This window comes from Vanellus vanellus, assembly GCF_965231255.1.
Source record: "Vanellus vanellus genome assembly, chromosome: 1".
NCBI lineage: Eukaryota > Metazoa > Chordata > Aves > Charadriiformes > Charadriidae > Vanellus > Vanellus vanellus.
In genome coordinates, this window is record NC_138905.1 from 207,290,713 (window position 1) to 207,306,661 (window position 15,949).

The 15,949-nt window shown below is 42.4% G+C and overlaps 1 protein-coding gene across 8 annotated transcripts in view; it reads right to left on the reverse strand.

Moving 5' to 3' along the window:
• The window catches only part of YAP1 (Yes1 associated transcriptional regulator), a 96,828-nt gene extending 81,461 nt beyond the window's left edge, over window positions 1-15,367 (reverse strand). For all 8 annotated transcript variants that reach the window (XM_082494884.1, XM_082494887.1, XM_082494888.1 and 5 more), the window contains exons 1-2: window positions 14,804-15,367; window positions 11,601-11,848 (exon numbers count right to left, since the gene is read on the reverse strand). In XM_082494884.1, coding sequence (XP_082351010.1) covers window positions 11,601-11,848; window positions 14,804-15,121 — 566 coding nt within the window. In that variant the 5' untranslated portion in view covers window positions 15,122-15,367. The remainder of the gene's footprint in view (window positions 1-11,600; window positions 11,849-14,803) is intronic.
• Between the last annotated feature and the right edge of the window lie 582 nt (window positions 15,368-15,949).

Here is a 15,949-nt window from a genome sequence, read left to right on the forward strand (position 1 = left end):
ACTAGGCAGTAAGGCATGGTATTGACAGAAGCTATTTTGTAACTAAATTTAAAAGTAGAATATGAAATGACAGCTCCAAAACAAGGTTAACACCAATATTCTTTCAGCATTGCTGGAACTGAGTATATGAAGAAACATAATCTGTCTTCCAAATTCCCTGCCTTTGCTTAATTCTCTAATGATATATCCATTCAATGAAAAACCTACATTCATGTGTAGTATCACTCAGAAGATATTTTATCCTAGAAATTAATATAACTTGTTTTGTGGTTTTTTGGTTGGTTTTTTTTTTTTTTTTAATAACATACACAACATCATTTTATCACCAGCACACTTCCGTTTTGTTGGAGCAGCTCCCAGATATAAGCCAGAAGCCAGTGCAGACAACCTTTCCCTTTCAAGGAGAACACACCAACAGAAGTATTTGCATCCTAAAGTTCATACAGAAGACTCAACTTCAATCATAGCAGGCATTGAGTTCCAGAAACTAATGACTAGAAGATCTGATTAGGAACAGCAAGCGTTCAAAAAAAGAAAAAAAAAAAAACAACCCCAAAACCCACAGCTGCAGGATGAGTATAGGTCCTGATATGACATGAACAGTTACCAGTAAGAAATTTAAAAAACAAATAAACAAACAAAAAAAAAGGACCCAACCAACAAATACAACACCACCCGAAACCGGAGGGAGGAATCGGCAGCTTTTGTACCAGACAAAGGTAGGCCTCTGGTCAACTTCCAGAAAAAGAGCAGCAGCATCACAAAGTTTCCCAATGACACAAATTTACTCTTAGTCAACTGCTAACCACAAAGAAATGGGAAAAAAAAAGTATATAGAGTAAAAGAACACACAGCTGAAGGAAAAAAATTGAATTTTTTTTTTTTAGATGAAAGGTTCAAAATGGTGCATGTTGTAAAACATTCTTAACCTTTCATCTGAAAAATAACAAAAATTGGAAAAGGCGTACAGAAAGCCTGCAAGGATCACTGAAAAAAGCTTCTATCCCAGTAAGACCCAGCAGGTTAGGACTCTTCCAGTTTCAAAAGCGACTTTCCAGAGGAAAAGATATCAATCTTGAGAGGAACAAATATGCAGCAACTGTTCATTGTCACTTCCAAAATAAGAACTGGGCACCACTGAATGAAGCTGATGGGAGCCAAGATTAAAACAGAACAAAGGCGTTTCTTCATGCAGTGGATAGACAACCAGTGAGACTCCTAGCCAAAGGATGCAGCAGACGCTAAAAGTTTCTATGGCTTCAATGGGAGACAGCACAAGTCTTGGAGGACAGTGGGGAGCTGGGAGAGTTTTCAGCGAAAATATCACATATGCTTGCCTTGTTCTTAGTCTTTACAAGAAATTTGCTCATGACCACTACTGGCAACAAAATACTGATCTGGACAGGGACTTGGTTTGAATCAATATGGGCAGTTTAAAGAGACGTTGCTAACAAGCTCTCTTACAAGAGCAAAGCTGGCAGGGCCCAGCAGTTGCTATGTTTTAAAATTGAACACCTTATCAAGAACAGCAGATTAAGACTTAGGAAGAACAGTATAGCTATATCTACTGCCTCCCTACTGCCAGTATTCCTACTTTTTATCTCCACTTCAACCATGCATCACCTTTTGAATTTTTTCCTTCACCTAACCATTATAAGTATACCTTAGATGTACTACACAAAAAGATACCCATAGGAAACAACACAACATTATAATCTGATTCTGCAGTTCAGCCTTGCTATGTCCACCAAAAACCTCATATGGGCTCCATAGGATCCACTAGCGTGCTAACAGCTCGTAAATTCTCAGCTGATCTAAAACACTGAGCAGGAGCATGAACTAAACAGCCTAATAGCTGTGACAAATAAATGTTTTTTCTTTAGCAGAAATATTGCTTCAAACAGTATGCAAGTGATATACTAACCTAAATGAAAAGCTACCAGTCCTAATGAAATACAAATGAAAAGATTGTTTTGTGATGCACAATGTGACAGCACCAGTTGCTACTGCACTGTAGTCTGTCTATTGTTGTTTAATAAAATTTTCTTTTTGGACTCATCAGTTTGATGAAGTAATTGCTTACATGAATTTGCATCTTATTTTTCTGCAGCTTGCAAAACAGACAAAAGATTTTTAGCTGGAAGTCAAGAACTTAACAGCATCCTATACAATAAAGGAAAATGTGTGTCTACTTTTACAGAAGGTCTATCTTGAGGTTTGACTAAATGAAGAGAGACAAAGTATATGCGTATCTACCTACCTATGGTAGGTGAGGCTGGAATATTTTAATCAACAGTGGTGATGTAACTGAATGGTTAGTATTCTAAGCTCTCGTAACTTCCTATCACAACTGCAAGTAAGGGCAATAATCGCAATAATCATCATAGAATCATAGAAAGGTTTAGGTTGGAAAGGACCTTGAAGATCATTGAGTTCCAACCCCCCTGCCATAGGCAGGGACACCTCCCACTAGACCAGGTTGCCCAAGGCCACGTCCAGCCTGGCCTTGAACACCTCCAGGGATGGGGCCTCAGCAACTTCTCTGGGCAACCTGTGCCAGTGCCTCACCACCCTCAAAGTGAAAAACTTCTTCCTAATGTTCAATCTGAACCTGCCTTCTTCCAGTTTAAAGCCATTCCCCCTCGTCCTATCGCTACATGCCCATGTAAAAAGTCCCTCCCCAGCTCTCCTGTAGGCCCCCTTTAGGTACTGGAAGGCCGATCAAATATATTTATCTGTAGAAACTAGACAGAAGCTAGTTATTTCAGCTAACTATGAAGTAAAAGTATCATGCACTAGCAAAATTGTAAGTTTGCTTACATTTTTCATATAAAGAATTTTACAATGTTACAGGCAAATTACGTGCAGACCCTGGCAAAGCAAGAAGAAACAGCATCAGAATATCCTGTATATCAAATAAATTCCATACAAACAAACTAGTTATGCCTGCCCAAAACAAGAGCTCAACAGCTTCTTGTTAAGATAAAAGACTTCCCATAAATTTATTTACATAAAATTTATCCATTACAAAAATCACCAATTTTCACTTAATTGCAACTCCCTCAACTATTTGGTAAGTTAGCTGTTACCTTGACTTAGAAAATCCTGAAGAAATCCTTTAAATCCTCCCCCTTTGGTTCCACAGAGCAAGCATTTGAGACCATTTTAAAAGGGCAAAACTTGGCACAGACCAGGGTCTAGACTCCTACTCCAACAGGATTGCAGAGTGGAGGAATCAATTAAACTTCACATGCAATCTCCAAGTTGCTCACCATCACAGCATAAACAGGATTCAAATTGTAGCCCTAAGCAAAACCCACACAAATAGTTGCACTAGAAGAAAAAGAAGTTCCCCTTCTGCTTCCCCCCTCACTATTCCAACGCAATCTTAAAAGCAGACCTTGAAAACGGGTGCCACAACTATGAAACTAAATTAAGATTGATTTTTCCTGCAGACATTACCACCTACAACTGACATTTAATGAATTAAGAAAACAATGAACTGTCCAAGTTCCCCAACAAACCTCTATAATACAAAGCTGATCATGTCAAGACCTATCCAACAGCATAATAAAAAAATGGGCACAAATTTGAATTGTAAACTATTTTTTAAAGAATATAATTAAGACTTCCTTTGACCTTGTTAATAGGGATGCTAAAATGTTAATTCTTAACTCTTTATGCTGAGGTCTGTTTCACATTTTTTCCTCCTTATGCCTAGCCAGTGACTAAATTATCAAGATATCATGAACAATCTAATAGATTTTTTCCAGTTATTAGTCATTAGAGTAAAAAAAAAAAAAAAAAAGACAAAAATAAGACCCCACAAGCATATGGATTATAACAGTTCTCCTAATACTGCAAATCTGAACGTTCCTGTCCTGTTACCCAGAAATTATTTGGTCCCAATATCTTAGGTCTGCTTTAGAATAGTTTCAGAATAAGACTCCTGTAAAAAGTTAAAACCTGAAAGATCAGTTACGAAAGGAAATGCTTACTTCACTTCAAATGTTAAACTCACTGGCTAGAAGAGTTTAAGCGACATACACACATAGAATAAGTGTGCATGCGTTTAGGGACAACATGAGTTGTGTTTCTTTCCTTTACCCAAAGAATTCCATTTTGCCTATACAACCTACGCTTGCTTGCTTTCAGATAATGTTTAATTATGTCATAAATGTCTAATTTTACAACATATCCGGAACCGGCAAAAAGTTTACTTAGCTTTTCAGTTACAACAGGTAATCAGAAAGGGAAAGGCAACCTTAAAGCAGTAACACTATTTAAATAAACTTGTGTAGGGCAGACGGACTCCAACAAAGCTCTCCATAAATCAGAACCCATTGGAGATAAACCAGCAACAGCAAATGACCTTTACTTGACTTTCCCATAAAACAGTACAGCAGAAAAAAAAACTGGCTTCACAACCTCAGTGTAATAATCAATAACTAAACTTAACCAGGAACACTGATCTAAGTTACCAAACAGCATGTCAGAGACTCAAAAGGGATCTGGTCTTTCATTATGACGCAGCAAAGTCTCATTAGTGAAATTAAATCAAAGTCCAAGACTGTTTTCAAGACAGCTTTGTTTCCTTAGCAACTGGCATGACTGACAGGCAGTATACTGGTAAAAGTCTTACTTTACAAGGCAGCTTTATATTATTAGCTTGACTTAACTAGCAATTTAGAAAACCTAGCTATACTTGCTTGAAACACAGCCTGAAGTAACTTAGTTAAAAGCCAAGTAAAGCACCAGAAGAGCAAAACCCAGAAAACAAGACATCAAGAAGCACTTCAAGAGGCCATGAAACAGTGGCACAGCTAGTCACGCCTTTCAAAAACTCCTGTTCTCCAAATAAAACTCTAGTTTTATTTACAAAAAAAAAACCAACCCAACCTATTAAGTACCATTTTCATAATTGAGACAAATTTCCCCCATGCTCTAGATTCCTATTTAAATGCTTAATATCTGGTAAATTTCCCAATACAGCCCTACATCAAAATGAAGTTCAGCAAGCTGTTTGTGAGAATGTCCTGCCATTACATGGCATCTATCCGTTAACATTCCAGCTCACAGACTCTTCCATGAATTTTGTTTCACATTATACTAACCCCCAGGCTGTCAAATTTCCTTTACAGACAATTCTGTCTTTCTTGGGTCAACTACACAGTACCCTGACCACATCCCTAGGGGCACCTGCCAGAGGACCGCTACTCTCAGAAATCTCCTGTAAATTGCCTGCATTCAGCCAAGTGAAATTTTCTTTAGAATTTAGAAGAGAAACTGAGTCATTTAAATATTAGGGTTTACATAATCATGTGCAGCTTGTTGCAGGGGGGAGAGAGAAAAAAAAAAAAAAGAAAGAAAAAAAAAAAGAAAACACACCTTAAAAGAGGGAACAGTGTTTACACAAATAGTGAAAGACAGCGAGTTCCATCATTAATGAGTTTTACTGCACGCGTATGTTTGGACTGGACTGTATAAACAATAAATGCAAATATGTAGGAATTTATAAAAATACAAGGACAGAAAATTAATAGGAGAACTGAGTAGCTACAGTTTCAAAAGGTTAAGCTAAATCTAATTACATCATCTGAATTTGTTCCCAGCTATGAAGATAAACACATGCAGTGGTCTGGCCACATATAAAAAGAAGAGAAACATCTCTAGTTTTGGCTGACAGCTCTCTGTAGCTGTTTACCTCATTTTGTTGTTTTTTTTTTTTTTTCTTTGGTTGGCTGCAGGGGGAGGTGTCTAGTCTTAATCAAGAGCCTGAAAGAAATTGCTTGTAGTTAGTATCAGCCTAGTTTAAACAGTTCATCTTGTATCTCAACCCTGAGTAACGCATCTTGCTCTCCTGGGCATCATCCAGTAACTGCTTCTGTCTGATATGTGAAAATGTTTCTTCAGGAACAAACTAGGAACTCTGATTTAATTTTACATGTGACCCAGATTAGGTCCTGCAGTTAAGAATTCAAGCATTCCCAGTGCTAATAAGTTACTTTGTCTGAAAGTCTACTGTAAAAATGCATAAACTGAGTGAAAAATCAACTTTGCTTGCTCTGTGTCAGCTTTTAAAAATTTGCAGCTGCTGTGCCACAATTGCAAAGGGAAACTGAACAAACTATAAATGGAGGCTTTATATCTGGAATTTTAAAGCTACTGGTTTTTTTTTTTTGTTTTGGTTGTGGGTTTGGGGTTTTTGTTTGTTTTGTTTTTGTTTTTTTTTTTTTTTTTAATTTCCAAAAGAGGAAAGATAAGAGAGTAAGAGATGAATCTTGTAAAAGTAGGTATGATTTTATCCACATATGCCACTGATCAGTTCAATTGCATTTTAGCAATAAGAAGTATTTTTTGTAGAACCCAGTGGGGGCGTGCCTGTCTTATTTTCATGGGAACTTTCAAATTAACATTCTCTTATTATTTTACTGCTTTCTATTGAGTAGGAATTTCCATGATGTGACTGATGGGTTACAGATTACCCTATGCTACAAACCAGATGACTACTAAAAAAACCACAACTATAATTCTTTGCCATCTTCAACATACAGAAGAAAGGCAAAAGGATAAGGGAGTCCAGAAGACACTTATCTTGATTTATATCAAATTCTTGTTTGTCTTTAGAAGAGGTCAAGACCTAAGAAAACAGAAGTGGTTCCATAGCAGTGTAATTGCTCCCACAGAGCTTGATGCTACTACTTTTAACTAAATGTAACCTGACAAAATCTTTAATAAGCAGAATTGCAGAAGATGTTTTGGTTTACCTGAGATCACACTTATTAAAGTGTTTTTGGAATGAACTTGTAAAAAAACCTTGTATGGCAGGGTATTGCATGGATATCATCATGCATGGATATCATCATTTACAATTTTTCTTACGCAAAACAAAACTAAACACAAGAAAAGCACCGTGTGCCATTGTTTTCGCTGATGCCCACCCACTTAGCTGGCTGCAAGTTCTCAGAATTCAGAGGGCTGAAGATGTACGTTCATCCTCCTCCCAGCTCAGTCTCAGTGCTAACACAAGTAAGGCAGGTTTGCCCTTATTCTTCCTCCGCCTTTTTAGAGGCATGGAAATCTTTAGTACAACTGCAAATTCAAAATAGTTTGCATCATTGTTCTTTCGCAGGACTCTTCAAGTAAGAGGCAGAAGTAAAGGTATACCGTTATTAGTATTATGACTGTCTTCCAAGACAAAAAAAAATAATCTTAAGTTGCCTAAAACATAACACAGCATGTTTTACTTCAAAAGCATTTTAACATATTTCTTTCCTGCAGCTATGTTCTGAAACTGCCAATACCCATTTTGCCCTGCACAAATTTCTTTTTTTTTTTTTTTGAGCGTTTGGCATATTATGAATATTTTCATAAACACTCAGAACTCATCAATATAAAAAAGAAAATAATTTTGACATATTACAAATAAAATTTAGCAAACAAAAATCTTTAACTGCGTTTTAGTATAAAAACCATGAAAAAGTGGACAAACCCATCAAAAGTAGTGGTTGCAGTTTCAGTTTCCAACAATACAGCTCTTTTAATGACAAACTAGCCTGAACTATAGAACCATAAACATAAGGACTCACTGTAACGGATGATTCTGAATATGCATTTCCCCAGTAAATTAAGGTATTCAATAAAATATGCAACTGCGACAGCAGTTTTTCCAATAAACATCTTCTGCCATGGAAGAGTAAGATTAATTTGGTGGGGTGGGGGGAAGAGGAGGAGGAGGGGAGCAGATGATATTGGAACCACCCACCGCACCAGTCAGGGGCAAAAAAAAAAAGGACTCCAGAGAAGTTTAACAGCGTTGCTGGATAGTTTTCACGTGTGATGGGGGGAGGGGGGGAAAGGGAAGCATAGCAACAAACTTCCCTGTTATCTTAAAACGGTTTGGTTTCATAAATCCAAAGCCATACCTCAAATACACCCACAGATACTAATGAAAACCACTTTGGCCTCCTTCAGGAAGTCATTCAACACTTCACAGAAAAAAAATAGGAAGTTGTTGATAAACTGCTTGCAAGAACTACTTCCTGTAGGAAAAAATAATTACAAGACTTATTTGCTGGACAATCAGTTAACTTTCCCTCATGCTACAAAATGAGAAGAGGTATTAGACAAGCTTTGTAAGAATTAAAAGCACAACACTAAGTTAAAATGATAGAGTAATTCCAAAATTGACTGAAACTTATTTTTCTTTCTGCAAGTTGTTGTCTGCTACTCCCATGGCATATTATCTTTTGCCTAGAGAGAGATCCCCTATCTTTCTCCATAGTTCACCGAAATGTCAACCAGCAGCTGGCTAACAGGAAGCGGTTAAAAAGCAATGCAGTTGACATCGCCACACAAACCAAGTGAGTCTTTTCTCCTGCATGTTTAAGAATGGGCTAAAGCACACCACACAGCAATGCTGAGATGACTCAGACGTGACCACTCACTAACCAGGCAAGTCTTAACTTACAAGTTCTATTTAAGTAGCAGTTTCAGTAAAAAATAGTATTAGTTTTACCAGCTGTACAGCAAGCGTCTCTTAACTCACTGGCCAAAATCATCTGCATTTTCTCTAACGGAAAATTATACTCGGGAGTCCTACTCATAATAGTGAGATGAACGCTAATGAGTGGAATTCTGGCAAATCATATGTTGGGCATTCATACATAAAGGGGTCTATTTATCTAGATGACAGACTGATTTACAAGAGTAATTCCAGTTCAGACCCTACACTACCACTCTCACCCTCCTTTAATAAATACGGATACATGTGGTGTGTATACAAGATATCTGGCCAAATAACTGTGTCCATATCTACACATACAGACAAGTATTTTCTCTCTCAAACACACTCTTTTCATTTCTTTGCACAGTCTACTACGTTTGCAGTACTTGACCCATTGATTAGTGGAAGTGACTATATTCCATACTGTATTAAGTACAGTACTCAATTTTATATTACTCTGTTTGCACTGTAGTATATTATGATAACTATAACCATAAGGCTTACCGACATCTGGAAAAAATCTAATAGTGTTACCTATTCTGCAAAGATCTTTCTAGATCCTGATTCATGGAACAGCTACAGAACAGAGCAAATGGAAACAAAGAGCAATGCAGCCAATCCAACAAAAAAGCAGAATACTTGGAAGAGACGTCAAAAATCTGCATATGGTAGAAGGAACCACATTAAATGTATTTAGCATCAGGAATCTTAGTACTCACGCTTCGAGCAAACGTATGAGGTATAGATAGGACGTGAGCGTTAACGGGCCTGTAGGTATGAGACAGAACTTACCACTCAACACTGAAAAAAGCTTCTGAAATACAAACTTGCTACTCAATTCTCACATTTCGCTAGATTTCCTAAACATGCAAAGCAAACATTTTGCTAGTACTTGAAATGTTTGTTACAAACCTTCATGAACTCCAATGAAGTTGGTGGATCTCACCTATAGATAGTATTAAACAACCTTTTAGGAACAACAAATGTTCTTCAAGTGTGAAGAGAGCCTTCAAAACTGTCCTCATTAGATTCTCCCATACCACAGCATAACCCAAGGAAAGCCAAAAGAAAACAGCCCATTAAGCTGTTTAAAATCTCTCAAGGTCAGCATGTGACCCAGCAGGGAGAGGTTCAAAAAGTACAGCCTTTATTTTTCTTCCTAACAACCTGGTTTGTTTCCACTGCTTTCCCCTTCAAGACACATCCTTCACAGCTAGCAGCTCTTTCAATCATTTACTTTGGATGTCTGCTTGAGAACAAACGATCTTGCTCATGCAGATGAGTTTGCCAGACTTGTGTGTACTTTCCAGTCTCAGGCTCTTTATTGTTCTTGCTGAAACCTGACCCTTTGAAATGGATACCAGGACACCAAGAAAGGACAAAAAAACTTGCAGGAAAAAAGGAAAATATTTTTTGTGGTAATAATGAAACTGCAGAAAAGCTTTCCAAGAACAAATCTTTCACTCTGATTTCACCTGAATGAGCATAATTTAAAAAATTGATCATAAGAGCATGAGGACATTTTGCATCTCAAGCGGTTTTATTTTCTGTAAAATTGACAGCATTATCAACACCAAACACTTGTGACAGTAAAACTTAAAAATCAAATATCTATTTTTCATGCTTCATAACCTGCTCTTTAAGAGCTCTCACTAGTACAGTCAAAACAAAGTTTGCTTTTCATTTCAAAATTCAGCCTGTGCTTTCCTCAAGGTCCAATGAGCTACAGTTCTCAAATGGCACAAACTTACACAGTTTCAAAAAAAATCTTTTTGTGCCAACTGAAGAGATCACATTCTAGAATACGCTTCACCAAACAAAATATCACGTCTTCCAGATCTACAGCTAATGCTCATTTTTGCATTCCTAATACAGAACAATTGTTTACAAAAAGTAACCTTCAGGCTCAAATAACGTCAGACAACTCCTGTAACCTCTTTTTGTTTAAAAAAAAAAATAAAATAATGATGCTAATTCCTCTGTATGGAAACACCACCACTACAGGAACAAGAAACAGCTTAAAGTTCTTCAAGTTCCATTTTCCTTGCAGACAGTTTGTTTTCAAAGCTACAAACTCAACTACTTCAATCAAATGCACATATTAACGACAATGTTTTAGCAAGAAAGGTTGGGATAAAGATGTTTTTCTTGGCTGAAATAAGTTTTACATAAATAACACACTGTGCTGCCCCTCCCCGCTCCCAGCCCTGAAAATGACATATAAGGGGTTATTTAGAGACTTGCAGTTGAATAAAACGTTCAAAATATAGTCAAAATATTTGAAAGCCAATTATGTGTCTTGGTGGGCACACTTTCAGGAAGAAGGACAAGCTCCTGCTGTTTTAGAAAACTACGCAGCATAAAAGAAAACGCTCCCTGATGGATTAGGTGTCAGATGGCTGGCATATGTAACCTCTCTTCAGTTATAGAAAAGGTGATACTAATTTCACTGTGTGAAAAAGCTACAGCTGTAAGAACAAGAAACAATGTTAGATGTTCTGCAATTTCCCTTTCACTGCAGGGAATGTAGACGAGTTAAGAGTTACAGACCCAAATACTGCAGTCAAACACATAGATTAATTTCCTCATGAGAAGAGAGCAGGCAAAAATGTTTTGATTGCGTAGTTACACAATTGTCCTTATTAAAAACATAAGATGACCACATATATTCTCACTACAACAGTTTCTAAAGTTGCTCTGTATTTTTACATCTATATAATGAAAATGAGGTAAAATGCGTTTTCACCTGCGTGAGAACTCTGGCAAGATTTAGCAAATCCAAAACTCACATTGTTTAAAAATCACTATGTGCATTTCACTGATCTTTAGCATACAATATTACGTATAACATTCTTCAGCTAAGATTAAGATAGGATAAACATTCCGAGTACCATACAGTTTTCAAAAACAGCAGAGTCAATATGGGAGAGATACTGAAGTGGTAGGTAAAATCTTAAAATCAGGAGCATATTTTTAAAAATAAGTATTTTAAATACATTTAAATTTACTAAAATTCCAAGACTGTAAAAAACAAACCAACCAACCGAAAAAAAAACAAAAGAGATACAGCTAGCTGAAAATAAGTTTTACTTACTTAAGGAAGTATCTCTGTCCAGACGGCGTCTTAGCCATCTCCCAACCTGGTGGCAAAGGTACATCATCAGGGATCTCAAATGAAGACTGGCGGAGATGTTGAGAAGATGGAGCTCCGGGTCCAGTCACTACTCCAGAGGGTGTAAGTGTCCCTGGAGACACAGCTCCCAGCTGCAGCGATGCTGGAGAGGAATGAGCTCGGACATGCTGAGGGGTCAGGGCGCCTGCTGTCCCTGCATCAGTGCTGGCCTGCCAGAAGTGAAATTATTCCCATTAAGCTTCTTATATTTCAGCAGAAATGCAGCTGTCAGAAGACATTTCACTTTAAATGAATCTTTCAGAAGAAAGTCTAAAGTTAGTAATTCTTTTAAAGTTCTGCTTATTTTCCAGTTGTTACTGAGCAAGAGAGCCTAACCAAGTAGGTTGGTTAATTAGCATCACAAAATATTTCTTGACTTACACAAGGGCTTAACTATAACTATGTGCCAAGTGCCTTTAGTTTTATTTTGAAAACTAAAGTTTTTACTCCTTGGTGCAGCCTTAAGAAAAAAAAACATGCCTGCCACCAGCAGACCCCATACAGCATATTGTATGGTTCATTACTGGACTGCACCCACCCATTCCCATGGCACCCACTTGCTGCTGGAAGAGTTAATTTCCCACTCTCCTTTTGAAATGAGGTTGTGGGGGTGCAAGGGCACCCACACATACACCCTCTGCAGAGGTTTAAGCGATTACACAAGGAGAAAAGCAACAAAGAAATGCCAATCGACAGCAGTGAGCTCCAACAGAGGAAGACTCCGGATTCAACCATAAAAAAAAACATACTATACAACACCACTGAACACAAAATTTCCTAACCTGCACACAAACTGCACTTTAAGGGTATCAGGACCTTATAAAGAGTCTGGCCATGCTGTATCCAAAGCAAAGCTTCAGTAAACTGTTGAACCAGCCAATCAGAAGTGACTCACAAAACCATTCACCAGAGTCATCAGTTATAAGTACACAGAACTTCTTTGCCAGTAGTAAATATGTGTCCAACGTGACACAGAAAAAGCAGCTCTGAAAACTGGACTACAGCAATATTGACCTTTTTTTATATATTTACTAATTAATTGATTTTGCAGATACACCAGCACAACATGGACACCTGTAATAAGATGCATGTATCAGCCCTTGCCACACCTCTCTGCACAAGGTATTGCACCACACAGGAGGCCCCATTTATATACTCTCATGGAGACTGACAGTTCTGTTTCACTACATCTGTATGGAAGCACATTCAAAGTTTCATATATTAAATTGGAAACAAATTAGCTTACATTCAAATAAAATACATAAGTTGCAAATCAATTGAATTTGAGGCATTTTAATTCTTGAGAAGCAGGGAGAATCACAGAAACTTAAAGACCTCTTCTGCTAAACAGAATATAGTTGTGGCACTACTAAATAAAAAGGAAAATGAAAACAGTCTTATTTTAAAAGACAGTCCACAATGAAGCAACTGATTCTCTGGCTTTACCTGCAGTTCATGTTTTAGGAACCACCGACTGACACACGGAGCAACAATCCAACTAAATATGCATTACAGATGGAGAGTAACATACACAAGGAAGATAACACTAAGCTCAGAAGTACAAGTTGTATGAAAGTCACACATGTTAAGTGCATTTCAAACGCGATAGCTATTTAACTGCAGATACCGTCTTTAACAGGAGACGGCACTGAGTGTCAGCTGGATGTATACCAGTTCACATCAGTGCACCATGGAACTGCCATAGGATTTGCACAACTGTACGTAACTGCCTTATTCCTCGCTGGATTTCAGTGTGTTATTAAAGGTCTGCAAGTCAGAAGGCAGCAAAACTACAGAAGCAGCTCAGCCCCACCCCTTTCTATTTTCTTTTTGAGTCTTGCAAAATGAAGGCCAGACTGATTTTTCGAGTATTTGGAAAATGAATTAACTCCTAGGCTGGGAGAGTACGTGCCAAGGTTCAGCCTGGAGTAAACTCCTGGAACCAAGTTATAAATCCTTCAAAACAGAAGTTTAATAATGGAAATGTTGACAGACCCTTAACAACAGGAGTACCAGGCACCAGTACACAGAGCGAGTTTCGCTCCTACTGGCCGCACCGATAAAGTGACAATAGCCAATAATAAAACCTCTTTTACAGCTTAGCAACAAAGTTCATTACTTCATAAAACACCCGAGTAGGCGCAGCCTCCTTCCAAAAAAAAAAAAACAAAACCAAAACAAAAAAAAAAACACACCACGTTGGGAACAGCAGCCTAAACATTAACTTCCAGTCGTATTCGCTCCGACACTCGGGTCTTGGCACAAAACTCACTCCGCTTAAAGACCGAACGCTGCCGGAGGCCGAGCGCCGGCCCTGCCCCGCATCCCCCCACCCCCTCCCCCCGGCCCGGCCCCGGCAGCCGCCGCCTCACACCGGCCCTGCCCCCGCCGCCCGGCGGACCCTCGGCGCCCCCACACCCGGAGGGCGGCTCGGGAATTAACTTCTGAAGAGCGTGTGGGTGAGGCGGGGGGTTAATCCTACTCAACGCAGCGCAGCGATGAAATGGTGGAAGAGCTACATCCATATTGTTTGATGGGGGGGGGGGGGGGCAACCTCGTCACCCCCCTCAACAGACGGGCAGGGGGACGAGACCCCCACAGTGAAATCCGCCCGGTTTTCGCTTAAGTTTTAGAGCCACACACACACACCGCCGCCGCCTTCCCGGCGAGGCCGAGAGAGCGGCGGCGGGTCTCGCTGAGGAGCGGATGTGGAGACCGAGGCCCCGCCGGAGACCGGGCCGGGGCCAACGGCCGCCGAGGCGCCAGCTCCCCTCAGCGCCCCGAGGCGCGGGAGGAGAGGGGCCGCGCGGCGCCCGCGCCCCGGGGGAAGAACAAATAAAGGGGGGGACGGACGGAGGGGGGAGGGGGGAGGAGGAGGGCGAACTGCCCCGCCAGGCGAGGGAGGGAGAGAGGGAGGCAGGCAGCGAGCACCCCGGCAGCCCCGGCCGGGCGCCCCCCGCCCCGCTCAGCCCCGCGGAGGGCGGATTCCCGCCCCGGCCCCTTCCCCCACCCGCCTCCCCCGGGAGGAGCTCAGCGGCGGAAGGAGGGAGAGCGCCGCGCCCGCCCGGGCCGCCCCCCGCCCGCCCGCCCGCCCGCGGCGCGGCCGCCCTCCCTCTCCCCCTCACCTGGCGGGAGTGGGCCTTGGGCTCGGGCGGCTTGAAGAAGGAGTCGGGCAACTTCCGAAGCCGCATGGGCAGCGTGTGCGGCACGTTGGCGCCCTTGGGGTTCATCACGGCGTTGAACAGCGCCTCCAAGTCGGTCTCCGAGTCTCCCCGCACATGGACGATCTGGTGCCCCGCCGGAGGGGGCCCCGCGCCGGGGGGTTGCGCCGCGCCGGCCGCGGCCCCCGACACCGCGCCCGGGGGCTGCGGCGGCGGCTGCTGCGAGGCCGGGGGCTGCGTCGCCTGCGGCGGCTGCTGGGGTTGAGGCTGCCCAGGATCCATGGCTCCGTCGGGACGCCCCGGCGCTTCCCTGGCGGGGCTCGGCGGCTCAGAGCCCGGATTCCCAGCCCCGCATGCCCCGCTCCCCGGGCCGCGGCTCTGTCCTGCTGTCGCCGGTGCTTCTCACCCCTCGGCAGGGAAACCGAACCGGCCGCAGCAACTGGCAAAACAACTCTGACCGTGCGGCGCTTCCCCGAGCCCGGCCCAGCCCGGCCGGCGCCTCTGTCCCGGCGGCGGAAACTAACTCACACAGCACACCAAACAAAAGTTCGGAGTTACGCCCGCCCGAATCACTCTCCGCCGCCGGCTCCGCCCCTCCTGGGCCCGCCCGCACCGTATCCGACCGAGGCAGCCTGTGCCGCGCAGCCCTCCTTGCGTGCGCCCGCCCGCACCGCCTTTCTCGCGGGGGGCGCCCGGCGCGGGGAGGGGGCGCTGCCGGCCATCACCCCCCAGACCCCTCACCGCGGGCGGCCCGCAATCTCCTCACACCTCGTCTCGCCCGCCGCCCCTCCTTGCTCGTCCGCCCGCACCTCTCCCCACTCCCGCCCGCCCGCTCTCGGATGCGGCGGACCGGTGCCGCCAACCAGAACTTTTATTTTTTTCTTTTCCCCCTCCCCGAACTTCTATCCCAACTTCCAGGCGGCCGCGCTCCCCTCCCCCGCCGGGCAGGGGCTGCGCCCCCACACGCCTCCCGCCCGCAGGGCCTGAGGGGGGGCTCGGCCGGGGACAACCCCCTCCCGCAGCGAGGGCAGCCGCTGGGCTGAGGCGGTGGGGCCCGGCCCTTCCCGTGGGGAGGAGGAGGAGGCCGGGGCCGTCCGGGCAGCGACCGCC